This window comes from Filicampus tigris, chromosome 1, assembly GCF_054856515.1.
Source record: "Filicampus tigris isolate MCC_2025a chromosome 1, RoL_Ftig_1.0, whole genome shotgun sequence".
NCBI lineage: Eukaryota > Metazoa > Chordata > Actinopteri > Syngnathiformes > Syngnathidae > Filicampus > Filicampus tigris.
In genome coordinates this window covers 2,902,121-2,914,603 of record NC_141217.1, presented here as the reverse complement: position 1 = coordinate 2,914,603, position 12,483 = coordinate 2,902,121, and the positions used below count along the sequence as shown (strand labels likewise).

At 42.0% G+C, this 12,483-nt stretch overlaps 1 protein-coding gene across 2 annotated transcripts; it reads right to left on the bottom strand.

The window, feature by feature from the left end:
- Positions 1-225: 225 nt before the first annotated feature.
- rcbtb1 (regulator of chromosome condensation (RCC1) and BTB (POZ) domain containing protein 1) lies at positions 226-12,083 on the bottom strand. Of its 2 annotated transcripts, none has more exons than XM_086049718.1 (12): positions 11,736-12,083; positions 9,983-10,156; positions 9,012-9,162; positions 8,404-8,570; positions 8,171-8,296; positions 7,996-8,103; positions 7,776-7,918; positions 4,909-5,099; positions 4,708-4,834; positions 4,449-4,600; positions 4,240-4,370; positions 226-657 (listed from the first exon to the last, which is right to left on the bottom strand). In XM_086049718.1, the coding sequence occupies exons 2-12, from the start codon at positions 10,106-10,108 to the stop codon at positions 517-519; spliced, it is 1,563 nt and encodes a 520-aa protein (XP_085905844.1). In that variant the 5' UTR covers positions 10,109-10,156; positions 11,736-12,083; the 3' UTR covers positions 226-516. The 2 variants fall into 2 exon arrangements, with proteins under 2 accessions (XP_085905844.1, XP_085905835.1); XM_086049709.1 differs by having other exon boundaries at positions 8,171-8,329; positions 11,736-12,081.
- Between the last annotated feature and the right edge of the window lie 400 nt (positions 12,084-12,483).

The window sequence follows — 12,483 nt, the reverse complement described above, 5'->3', positions numbered from 1 at the left end:
TTGCTTGCCTTACTTAGTGTAATCAACAATATGAAAATGGTTCATCCTACTCATTTGCAAACACATCCTGCAAGTTTCTCACATACTGTTTGCATCAGTTTGACCCAGCAGTAAAACTGGAGGTGGTAAAAGTGTGTCAGAAATGTCACTATTCAGTGTTGCCATAACACTTTTATAGCTTCTTAATAGCAAAAGACAGGATTTCGACTTTGTTTGAAAGCTTCATAACCATGCATCAATTACGTCTTTATTTTGGTACAAAGAGAAACATTTAAATTCCACTACAGCAGTCATGTGTTCTGGGCCGAATGGTTGAAACGGTGGGCAGTTTGTTCAAAAAGTGAAGTTTAAAAAAAACATCCCACATCAGAAGTGATCCTATACACCGACCCAAAGGTGAAATAGGCAAAAGTCCCACTGGCAGACAGTAGTCAGCATATAAGTCCTGAAAATGTCTCAAGAGCCACCCTCTGGCTCATCCAGCATTTTAAAAGCATACCAAATGGAGAGAACTCCTTAGTACCTGAAGGCTCCACAATAGCTTGCTCTGATAATGAACCCTTTCAGCATGTTTCCGTCAACTTCACTGAAAGTTGGCGTCTGAGTCACCTGAGTGAGATGGTTGATACAAAATCTGAAGCAAAACTCCTCCAGGTCCTAGAAAAGAAGAACACAAGCAGTGTTGTGTGAGCTTCATCTCAGCCAAATAAAGCTCATAGTTCATCTTTTATACATTAGAGACCCTATTTTCATTCCAGACGCATGTCGAGTACAAAGCGCAGTGCAGTCTAAATGTGTGCAAGGGTGGAGTTATCTTTCTTTTGATATTTTGCTAGACTTTGCACCAGTGACAGACTGTTACACCCTCGCTGTGCAAAGGAGAGATTCCGCCGTTCCTTCTTGCCTGCTGCTGTCAGACTCTTTAACAAGAACATTGTGTCGTCTCTACAAACTGGCGGACATTAGTGCAATTGTGCAGTCCTGCACCTGAGCTCATATCGTGCAATACCCAATATTCCCCACTACTGTAATACTCAACATTCCCCACTACTGTTAGTCTAGTTTTATTTTTATCCAATGCTGTTCCTTACATTTCACTACAGCACTGCAGCACTGTCACTTAGAGTATTTTTCCTCTGTATTATGTACAGGCCAAAATGAGTGTTCCTCATACTTTTTATGTAGATGTATGTTGGTGTGTATATACACGTTACTGCTTATATTTACATAGGTTTGATCCCGAATGTTTGCCGTCAATGTTATACATTAATGGCTACATTATGCCGCCGTCCCTGTGTGACCTATATCTTTGCTGCTGTAACAATGAAAATTTCCCCACTGTGGGATCAATAAAGGCATTCTTATCTTATCTTAGTAAAATGGGGATAAAGGGGGCGTTTGCACCATTGTGGGATGGAACGTGTTTTCCTGGCCAATCCTAGCAGCATCCCTCATTTGCATCAAAATCACGGCGCTAACAGAACGTAGGCCCGAGTACGCCGTGCTTGACATGCGGACACAGAAATTTGACTTGCTGGAGTTCATGCATGACATTGGCACGTAAACTGCAACCTCCCCTTTAAGATGATGTAGTCGGCCGTGTGTATGCCATGCGCAATTGGAGACCGCCATTCATCTCCCGATAGTGCGTCCGTGTGTGACCCCCCACTAAACATCTGGTGTCCAATGGACCTCCAGATCACGTCCATATCGCATCGGCCCGTCAAGGACCACATCTGGTTGTCAAACCGTGACCTAATATGGAGGTTGAGAGGATGTTGGAGTTAGTTAGTATTTTGACTTCTCATTAATGCCAACCTGGGTGCAATAGAGGACCAAGCTAGTGTGCCAAAATTAAATGGTTGCAGTATGTGCCTGCATGTTTTTCTGTGCACGCGCGTATGCCGGTGGTTGTAGGCGGGCATGGCAACGGTTGTCTGGGCGTTGTGTGCACGCGCAAATGCGCCTGGTTTGTATGAATTCAGGAGAAGAGGGAAGACTGCAATACGAAGCAGCGACTCGTTGTTAAAGGTAAGTAAACTTTATTTCAATATTCGGTGACTGTTGTTTACTTGCTACACAGTGCTTCGAGGTCTTTTGCATTTTGGGTTAAAGGTTATAGACGACTGTAGTTTTACGTTTTGAGCCAGCTAGTCGCCCACCATGTTAGTGGTTGTTGGACACAATGGCGGGTCAAACGCAAACTAACTTCAACTTGGGATTGTTTTTCATCATTGAAAAACGTGTGCTGGTCAAGTTGGGCCAATCGGACTTATGGGACGGCACGGGGATCTAAATGTGCTATGACACCAATCAAGATCAAAAGATTAACAACCATGAAAGGCTTTGAGACGGTGGAGCGAGGTCTTAATGCCCCCCAAAAAACTTGAATCCCTGGTACAATTATATTGGGTTTTTAATATTGTACATAATGTTATGTGGTGAAAATGTGACTTTAGCATGGTTTCCTCACTGATGCTAGTTGATGAAGGTGCCTTATGTATTTGCCAAAAATGTTTTTCTTTCAGGCCCTTTACAAATGCTGTCAAGAGCCACTTCAATATGAAGGGGAAAAGGGCAAGATGCCACTTGAAAATTCAAAGCAGTATGAAGCAATACAAAGTACATTTGTGTAAATGTCTGTAAATTGTAAGAGCATTTCCTCCCCCGCATTCCTTCTACAATGATTGATCCATCAAACAAATGAAGAAAACTACTTGGAACAGAGTCATTTTGTCACTTTTGTCGACTGAAAATTACATCACAACTACTCATGGCTCAGGTAACAACCAATCACGGCTCACCTGTTTTCTCAAGTTGAGCTGTGATTGGTCGTTACCTGAGCAACTGTGTTGTCATTTTCAATTGACAGCAAGTGATAACATGTCCTGAGATGGACAAAAATGGGTGGATTTTGCGACTTAACTCATATTTCACAAACACAATATTAATCAGAATGTCGTGTTTTGCCTAGTGGGCCCCCATAGAATATATTCTTGTAAAGTAAATTTTGGGGTTGACTTCTTCCCCTTTAAAACGCATTCCAAGAAGCGGTGGAGTTGTGATGCTTTAATTACAGAATGGTTTGTAAATAAATGTTCATTACTATTCAAAGACTTGTTCTATTTTTTCCAGCATTGTTTGGCGTCACTGATTTATATGCATGCGCGTCTACAATCATTTGCATTCAAGTCAATTTTTCACAGAAATTCTTCACCTTTTACACTAATGTAAATATTGAAGCATGTCATTGATTTTAGTGGTCATCATGGATATTTTCAGAATTAGTCTAATCAAATAATAGTAATGAACTGGGTTAAGTAGATGCTATATTTTAGAATTCGGTACTGAGCATTTTCATACATAATTTCACATTACCATTATTTTTGTCATTTAAAATAACATAAATACATACATAAAAAAATGTTGAAATTTGGTCCACATAAGGCATCAAAAGGCGACCAGTTTTTAACCGGATTTCAACTGAACGGACGTCTTGTAGGCGTTGTCCATTTACGTCGAAATGACGCAGGTGAAACTACGTAATATAAAATAGCAGTCTGCATCCGAATGTGACGTTATTTCTACGTCGGCCTTGATGTAGGAACAACGTTGTTTCTACGATGGTATGATTGCTTGGCCCCCCCCCCCGGGTGTCATATTTACAAATTAAATACCATGAGGTCCACCACGCATGTCCGCGGCGTGCCAAATCTATCTGCGCCTTGGTTAACTACACCAAAATCACGCTAGACCACCTGCGCTGCGAAAGAGACCACCTTTTAGCCAGTCTATAATGTAGATTACCTTTTGTTACCAAATTGCGAGATGTGCCGGTAGGTGCGGGAGTACCACCCAGTGAGGCAGAGCATATCAACTAAATTCTCAAACAAGCTGAACTAGACCATTGCTGCGCCACAAAAAAATGACCCGTTTTTACGGCAAGCGCATACTACTTTGTCACCAAATTATAAAGTATGTCGGGGGCGAGGCTGCTTCGTGCACTAGCACGCCCAGACAGCCACAACACGGCCCCAAACACACTACACTAGACTTGTGCTGACACGAAAATGAAGCTCGGCCCGTTTTTACGCTGAGCGCACGTGCTCCAGTCTATCAAAACAGGGCCCTATAGGTGTCACCTTAGTCAAAATGTTTGTAAAAGTAGCTTTTACTAGAGTCAATTTTAATAAGAATCAAAGTGCAAGCAAAAGAAATGTCCATCCCAGTATACTGTACCTCTGCATCAAATCGTTTGGCAGCAGAAAACAGCGTGAAGGCATTTTTGACCGTGATTCCTCTCTTGATGATCTGCTGACACAGATGCTTCAAGCGGCTCTCACAGTAGGAGGTGGCCAGGTCCAGCAGGCCTGCACAACAAACACAAAAACAATGCATATGCGCATCTACGGGCAGGCGGAGCAGACATTTTCAGTATAATAGATGACCAATGGCATCCTCAGGTGGAAGGTCAACAGTGTCTGTGTAGAGGAACTGCAGGAAGGAGCGGTAGATGGCATACGAGAATTGGCTGATCTCAATCACTTCCTGACGACCTTCCACCCACTGGGAGCGGAACATTGAGCGGAAATGCTCACACCTTGAAAACATTTACATTTGCATAACAAAACAATAAAGGATATCCTAATTTGTCTTCACTCACACACATGCACACGCGTACACACATGTGCACGCACTTGTACACACCTGATCCTCAGCACCGCTTTGTGAACATGGATGCATTTGCCTTCGACGTTAAACTTGAGGTCTGCCGTTTCTGGACTGTCAAATTCTTTCCTCAGTGCCTCCGCAACTGTGAGGAAGTCGTCATGCTCTACCCCAGCGTAAAAAGTGCATATATTGATTAGAGTATCCATCGTGAAGAAAACATTTGTGTTTCTCTCTCACCTGCAGACACCAGCCTCCACATGACCGGTGGTGAAGCGAAACAGGCAAACACATCGTCAGTGTTGGTGAAGTAGGTGAGGCGTGGCATTACGACTGCTTGACCCCGACACTGACCCCACATATACACTTGGCCGCTCTGCGTCTTGGCCGCTGAAGTGTTCGTCGAATGGCACGCTGCCACCTCTACAAACCTGAGGAATTAATAAAGGCCGTTGGGAGAAATGTGCATATTTCCCGCTGACACCTGAATGCAATGTAGAGACCAGCGCTTCTTTTGTCATGAGATGACCTCTGAATGTCACAAACTAGGAAACAATCATAAGAGCTGCAAGCAGCAATTAATTGTTTTTTATTTTTTCACTTTTCAGGGGGCACTGAGTGAGTTTTGGGAGGTCGTGCTGAGGTTTCCTGTAGACAATACATACATACATTTTCACCCAAGTTATCAGACATGTTGAGGGTGATTAAAATACAATTTGTTGGCAGAATAATAAACAGTGATTCCAAGAGAGCCAAGTGTTTGGACCCTATTAAAAAAACACTTAAAGAGGTTTTATTTGAGATGTACCTATCAATTTTCGGTGATACAGTACCCCACGGTGTCTAAAAAGAGCAATGGTGTCACTTTCAACATTGTCATAAAAAAAATCCAGCGCATGAGGACCTAATCTGATTAAATATCATTTTTTATAGCACATACAAATGTGCAATTGAACTATAGCTAAATAGGAGGCTATAATATTTTTCGTAACTGCACCGAGAGTGAGATTCTATTAAGCCTCATTCTACCCTACTCTATTCAACAAAATAGTCTCCACCGACAAATCTACCCAGCTCTACTCGCTTTTTTTTGGTATACGTACTCCTTTGAGGTGCAAACCTTTTTAACATTACTAGCTGACCAAGATATGCAGAGGCAGCTGGATAGGTCAACGCGGAACCAAAAAAGTGTATCATTGTTTTTTTCAGTGTGCAGTGCACGCTAGCTCCTGTCGCCTTAACATGACGGCACTAGCGAGATGAGGAAGGGCTACCGGGTAGTGGTAGTGGGGATGCACTGTTTTGGGTATAGAGCCGAGTAGAGTAGAGCAGAGTATATACCGTGGGTGGAAACTGTCACAGTCACGTTAGTCACGTCACATGACAGCCCAAAAGACCACACATGGCGCTTTCAGAAATTCACTCTGACGCTAGTGCACCCTTCTGATGACATTTGGGTGTGTTCGGAGCTGCGGAGTGCGCTCCCTTCCTATTCATTTCCGAACGCAGTCAGCACACGGTGTCTCTAGTTGGATCACCTAGAGCAGGGGTGGGCGATTCCGGCCCCCGCGGGCCGGTATCCTGCATGTTTCATACGTCACCCTGGAGCAACCCATCTGATTCAAATGATCAGGATCAATATCCAGGTTCTGCAGACCCCTGCTGATTATCATTTGAATCAGGTGTGTTGCATTAGGGACTCATGGAAAACAGGTAGAATACTGGCCCTCGAGGAATTGCCCACCGCTGACCTGGAGCGTGCACTGGCACTCCGTTTTTGGTGCACTTTGAATAACCGAACGACAAATTTGAGTATCGGTCTGAGTTTCCAAATGCTCTCAGGATATTTCTGAATATGCCCAAGATAGCCGTCGCGCAGCTCACGACTCCAGCGCATTTGGTTGGAAGAACACCCTGAATTCTGCCATTTGACAGCATACAGTGAGGGATCATGGAGGTTAAATTAACCAAAGGTGCCTTTCCAAATAGTGCTTTGGACAACATATGTTGTAGATAAAGCACTATAAATGTGCACTTCACTTATTATTATAATAAAACTGGATGGCTCTTTTTCTTTTTTTTGACAATGACATGTTTACAGCAAAAGTACAATTAGTAACCCATTCGAACTTGGTTAAAAGGTAAACAACATAGACTGCGTATTTGGGCTACGAGTTCAGGCAGACTCACGGTGGCCGGCGCAAGCTACAAAATAAGTCCAATATTAGCAACATATTACCATGCACCGCAGTGTAATGAGACAGTGAAACGATGCCAAATTTGAATATTGCCCAACCCTATTTACAACGACACTTTCTGAACACAGTGGAACCTCGATTTAATGGCCCTAAACCAACGGACTCCAGAATCAGAAAATATTGTCCAGTCAACTACCCAAAACTGCAATTAAGAGACTTGAGATGAGCCCTTTCAGTAGACTAGAACAGGCTAAAAATCATGCTAATGTAGCAGCCATGTTGGCAGGGATGACTTGCCCGTCAAAAGCAGAGAATGTACGTACATGGCCATATTGGTGCGGCGGGGGCAACTGTCCCATCAAGCATGGACATTAGCTTAGCATGACCGTAAGCACACCACGCAGCTCAAAAACAGCATATCTACCTATACATATCTGTGGCTGTTGTTTTCACCAGAGCCATCAGTGTACACATCTCTCAACCATTTACTGTATAGTACACGCTTTTTTTAAATTTAATGCTAACAGCATTGAAAAAAGGAGGTACTAAATTGTGGCTAATGAATGTGAACAGATGCACGCCACTATCCTGCCCCCAAGCACCAAAAAAGGTACATTTGGATCAAAACTTTTCAAACAGTTTTAAGCTTTTTTTTTTTTTTTTTTTTTACATTTATGTACAACAACTTTGTACTGTACTGGGCATTTGTATATTACAAAAGAATCACCACAAAACTATTTGTACTGTATTAGGTGTTTCTACGCCACAAAATAAAAAAATTATAAAAATAATACTCCGGACAATGTGGTCTACCAGACTACTTCACCCCCCAATAGTCTGTTTAATCGAGGTTCCAATGTATACAATACAGTGTTCTTTTTTCGATGTAGGAATGTCATTGTACAGTACCTCTCTTCATCAGCCATAACTTGCACTGGGCTAAAACAATTATTCTTGTCACCAGTTCCCAGCTGGCCGTAAGTGTTGGCGCCCCACGAATAAAGCAGTCCTTTATCTGTTACGGCGAGGGAGTGGCCAGAGCCGGAAACGACCTATAGAGGAGAAAACTTTCAACACTGTTGCTGCATTTGTGAGGAAGAATCACAACACAGCAGGTGGCACTCTTTACCTGCTTTATACAGCACTCTTGCAGAGCAGACAGGCGACAAGGCATCAGCTCGTTTCTGTTGTTACCAACACCCAGCTGCCCGTTGCCATTGTAGCCCCACCCGTGAATCTAGATGCAAACAAAATGGTCACAGAGCAATGTTGACTTTTCCCCAGTTGCACAACGGGTGCCTCACCTCTCCGTTGTCCAGCAGAGCCATGGAGGAGGACTGTCCACATGTAATGCCGATCACAGTCTTACCCTGCAGTGAGCCGCCCACCTTCATGGGGAAAGCCTGGACGGCTATGGAACCTGAACCCACCTGGCCGCAGTTATTAAAACCCCATGCAAAGACCTATCATTTTGGAAAATGATACATTCTAATGATGGATGCAAATACTCAAGAATAGTTCTTGTTGGGAACGTTACCTCTCCATCCTGCGTAAGGACCATGGAGTGATGTGCACCACATGCCACCTCTTTTACTTTCTTGTTCTGAATGTTGGCTGTGACCAGCACCTGGGACAGCTCCTGGTTGGCCGTCCCGATCCCCAGCTGGCAGAAACCATTGTGCCCGCAAGCAAATAGCTTCCCATCTGAGAAAAGGCCATGTTTTAAGTGCAGTGTTGTGCAAAAGTCTCAAACCGCCATTACAATTGTTGCCTTCGCAAAGCTGTGGTGAACACAGCTATGCTACACAATGTTTTCAAGCAGGCTACTTCCTGCTTCATGGAAAATGAACATGAAGGAGCTCACATGTAATGTATGATTTTTAGCAGTAGACAGTTGCACTGATAAAGTACAAATCAATAATGAGTGTACCTTTATCTAGATCCTCAAAATGTTCTAACCGTCTTTGTAATCAACCCTCTCATGAATTTCATGAATGTTTTTATATTTTTGGGAGGGTAATCCTATACATGTTGAAATGACTGTTGTGGAAAGGGGTTGTCAAGTAAAAAATCTTGTGCCCCGTATTGTTTTTTAAAAAAAATTTTTTTAATACAGTACTCCATCATGAATATGTGGTGATTTACCCTCTGTTGCCAGAAGGATGTGTGGCCCACTGCCATAGCTCAGGCTAACCACCTTCTTCCCCTCCAGGCAGCTCAGTCGCTTCGGCACAATGGTGCTTATACCATCTCCTGTTCCAAGACAGCTACTGCAGTTCAAGCCGAACACAAATACCTGTGAAACATTCATACACAACATGTCACTTGAATGAATAATAATTAGGAATAAAATACATTTGAAAAATAAATGAGTTTTTCGGAATACGCGCTGTCGCTCGGCCAATATTTTTGCTTAGACTTGCAATTAGGGCTACCACTAACGATTATTATAAAAGATTAATCTATCGATTATTTTGTCGAATAATGGATGAATCCAATATATATATTTTTTAATTTCCATCCGTTTATTAAAGACATGACGTTTTTCAAATTGACAGAGCATTAAATGCACAAACCAATTCATTATGATTGAGTTACTGGTTTAGTCTGTAACTCAGAAAATAGTGTAAGAAAATAGTGGATCAAGTAAAGTTTTACTTTGTTTCAACACAATCAGTTCACCTTTATGGAGGACTACAGAAATTGGATATTTACTATTGAGGAATTGAAATTCTGACCATTTGAACACTTTAAAATTTAGAAAGGTATCTAAATGATTGAGAAATTAATTGATTAGTTGTTGATTATTTGTTTCACCTCGACTTGCATTTATAAATTTGAGATGAAGTGCAGTTTGGCAGATCATTTTTTAAAATAAGAGGCTTCAAGCTATTACTGTACTATCAAACTAAAACTAGGAGAATTGCACTGTATTTAAAGCAGCTAAATATTAGCTTAATGCTAACAAACAATGCAAAATGCCATTGACAGCCTAAGAAAAAGCATGGGTGTGGTTCTAACGCTTAAATAAGTATTTGAATACAAATGGTGGAACAACACACATAGCCAGATAATAAAACAAGTGAAATGGAAAGATGCTTAATGCGGTGGAGCACCTTGTTGTCATTTGTGATGTAGAGGGCTTCATTAGCAGACGCTCCAAAGACACAGGCCTGTTGGATTGCGGCAAGCTCCTCAGTGCTCAACAACAGGAGCAGAGGCCACTTGCTAAAGTCCAACATGACTTGCCAACAAACTCCACCTTCACGGTCGCTGAGGCAAGCTCGAGGCTTCAAAGAGAAGGGGGAGGTGAGAGCTGAGAAAACAGTGAACCCATCCCAGCCCACATTTGATGCAGAAGATGCAATGAAATTTAAAACAGACGTAAGATTTAAGACAATGGCGTAAAAGTGCTCTTAACTAGTTACATAGTGCGAAGCAACTATTTGCATGTATGTTACACAACCATGTTCCTTCGATTCTTTGTTGCCTTGTAATAAAATTCTTACTTCTACACTGTCAGACGAGGCCAGGTTGTATGTAGTTATTCGTCTGTCATTAAAGCTACGATATATATTATCGGTTTGTTTTTCCCGGAAATAGTCGGATGCGATACTACTGCTGTGTAGTACCATTCTGCCAACAAATGGTGGTATGGCAAGACTGTCAATTTTCCATAATTTCCTTTTTCTTCAACAAACTCAGTCTTGTAATTAAAAGTTTCTTTTCAAATCAAGGGACACTCTCGTTGGAGGCCAAATCATACTATGATCATTTATACCTCGAAACCGAGAAAATAAATAAAAATTAACAGATACTATTACTCAGACACTTTTTTTGTGGTCCAAAAGAACCATTTTAAGTTTTTTAGGGTTACGTGTGGGGGGACCCACAAAATTAAAAAAAATAAAAATAAAAAAAAGGAATGAACCTGGTCGACGGAAAAATAATACCCAGAGTTTTTCTTGCACAAATGTTTGAGGCAGTCACTACAATCAAACATTTTTGTCACAATGTGACAAAAGTGCACCTCTTCACAGGTATTTGGTCCACGTTTGAAAAATGACTTTTCTAGACTGCATGCATGTTTAAGCTCCAACAAATGTCCAGTAGGATTAAGACCAGGGGTGGGCAAGCTATACAGAAGCTGGATAACCCCGATCATTTGAATCAGGTGTGTTTGAGGAGGGAGACATAAAAAAATAGGGAGTACAAGTGGCCCTCGAGGACCAGAGTTGCCCACCCCTGATTTAGACACTGGACTCCACTGAACAGTCCATTGTTTTGCCAATAGCCATTCCTTTTTAGCAAATTCCGATCTCATCGGTTTCAACTTATTTCAGTGGTCATTGTCACTTCACTGTCACCAATAACTTTACCCATGCAATGTGTACCGAGATAAAACAAAACATAACAGTGAAACATGGAAGAGGCTTGGTTCTGCTCTCTGACGCCGGGTGTCTCGAATGAAATATCAAGAAATATCAGCTCCGGTCCTTTCCTGCCCGTTTTGTTTTTTTTAATTTATTTATTTATTTATTTATTTATATATGTGGAATTTAAGTAACTGGAACTTGCAGTCTGGCGAAATCACCCTTTAAACCAAGCTGAGTCAGTTTGCTCACAAGTGGGCGAAAGGGTCTCTTTGTCGAGGTCATTTTTTTTTAAGTATTCTGCGGGACTAGAAAAATGAAGCAATTCTCAACTCCTTTTGGTGCTTTTTCCCGTTTTTCCATTTATTATTTACATTACTTTGGTCAGTTTCAAGCCATTTCAGTCAATCACAGTGAGCTTTCGTTTCTTCAGCGGACGGGTACCAACACTTTTGTTTTGTCCACATGTGTATAACATTCTTGGAAGTGTTCCTACCTACAACATCGGAGCTGAGAAGACGGCATGAACTTGTATACGGTAAAGCGAGGAAGCGACCCACAACTGTGCGGCTTCTTGGTGTCGAGAAAACGTCTTCGCATGTGACCATTTATATAAAGATCTCGACATCGTCGTCACCGAACACCGTCATAGTGATCGACGTAATACGAACGCCACACCTGGGATGAAATCGAAGTCAGGTGCGTGAGGCTCAGATATAGGGCGCGTTCGGAAATACACTCCGAGCGTGCACTGAGTCAATCGGAGACTCAGCGCGTTGCCGTTCGGAAAATCAGTGTGAACCAAAATCCGGCGCTCCGACTGGGCTGGGGACTTGGTGTACGACTTCGGTCACGCCAGCCTCCACTCGCTAAATCGTGGTCACGGCATTGCGGTAATATTTCGCCGACATGCGGCGAAAGCCACCTTCAGAATAAAAGCATAATACCAAACTGACCTGGACGTCAATGCTTCGGGTTAAAAATAATTATATTACATGAGCTATCTGTTATAACGCAACCAGTCCACGCCTGAGAGAATTTAGAAGGGTTAATTTGAATATTGAGATGCATTAAAAATAGTTTATTTGAAATATGCATATATGACTGCAAGTATACCTTAGTTATACCAAATGAGGTTCCATCCAAATCTGATGCTGCATGTTAAAATAAAAGTCTCTTGAAATATGCACATTTCATATTCACTGTCATCTTCCCTGATTTAAAAAAATGATTAAAAGAAAATC

Coding starts and splice junctions, on each gene's coding strand:
- rcbtb1 (XM_086049709.1), bottom strand. CDS start 10,108: ATGTTGGACTTTAGCAAGTGGCCTCTGCTCCTGTTGTTGAGCACTGAG. Junction 9,163..9,982: donor ACATCACAAATGACAACAAG/GTGCTCCACCGC, acceptor AATGTTTCACAG/GTATTTGTGTTCGGCTTGAA. Junction 4,371..4,448: donor TCCACCTGAGGATGCCATTG/GTCATCTATTAT, acceptor TTTGTTGTGCAG/GCCTGCTGGACCTGGCCACC.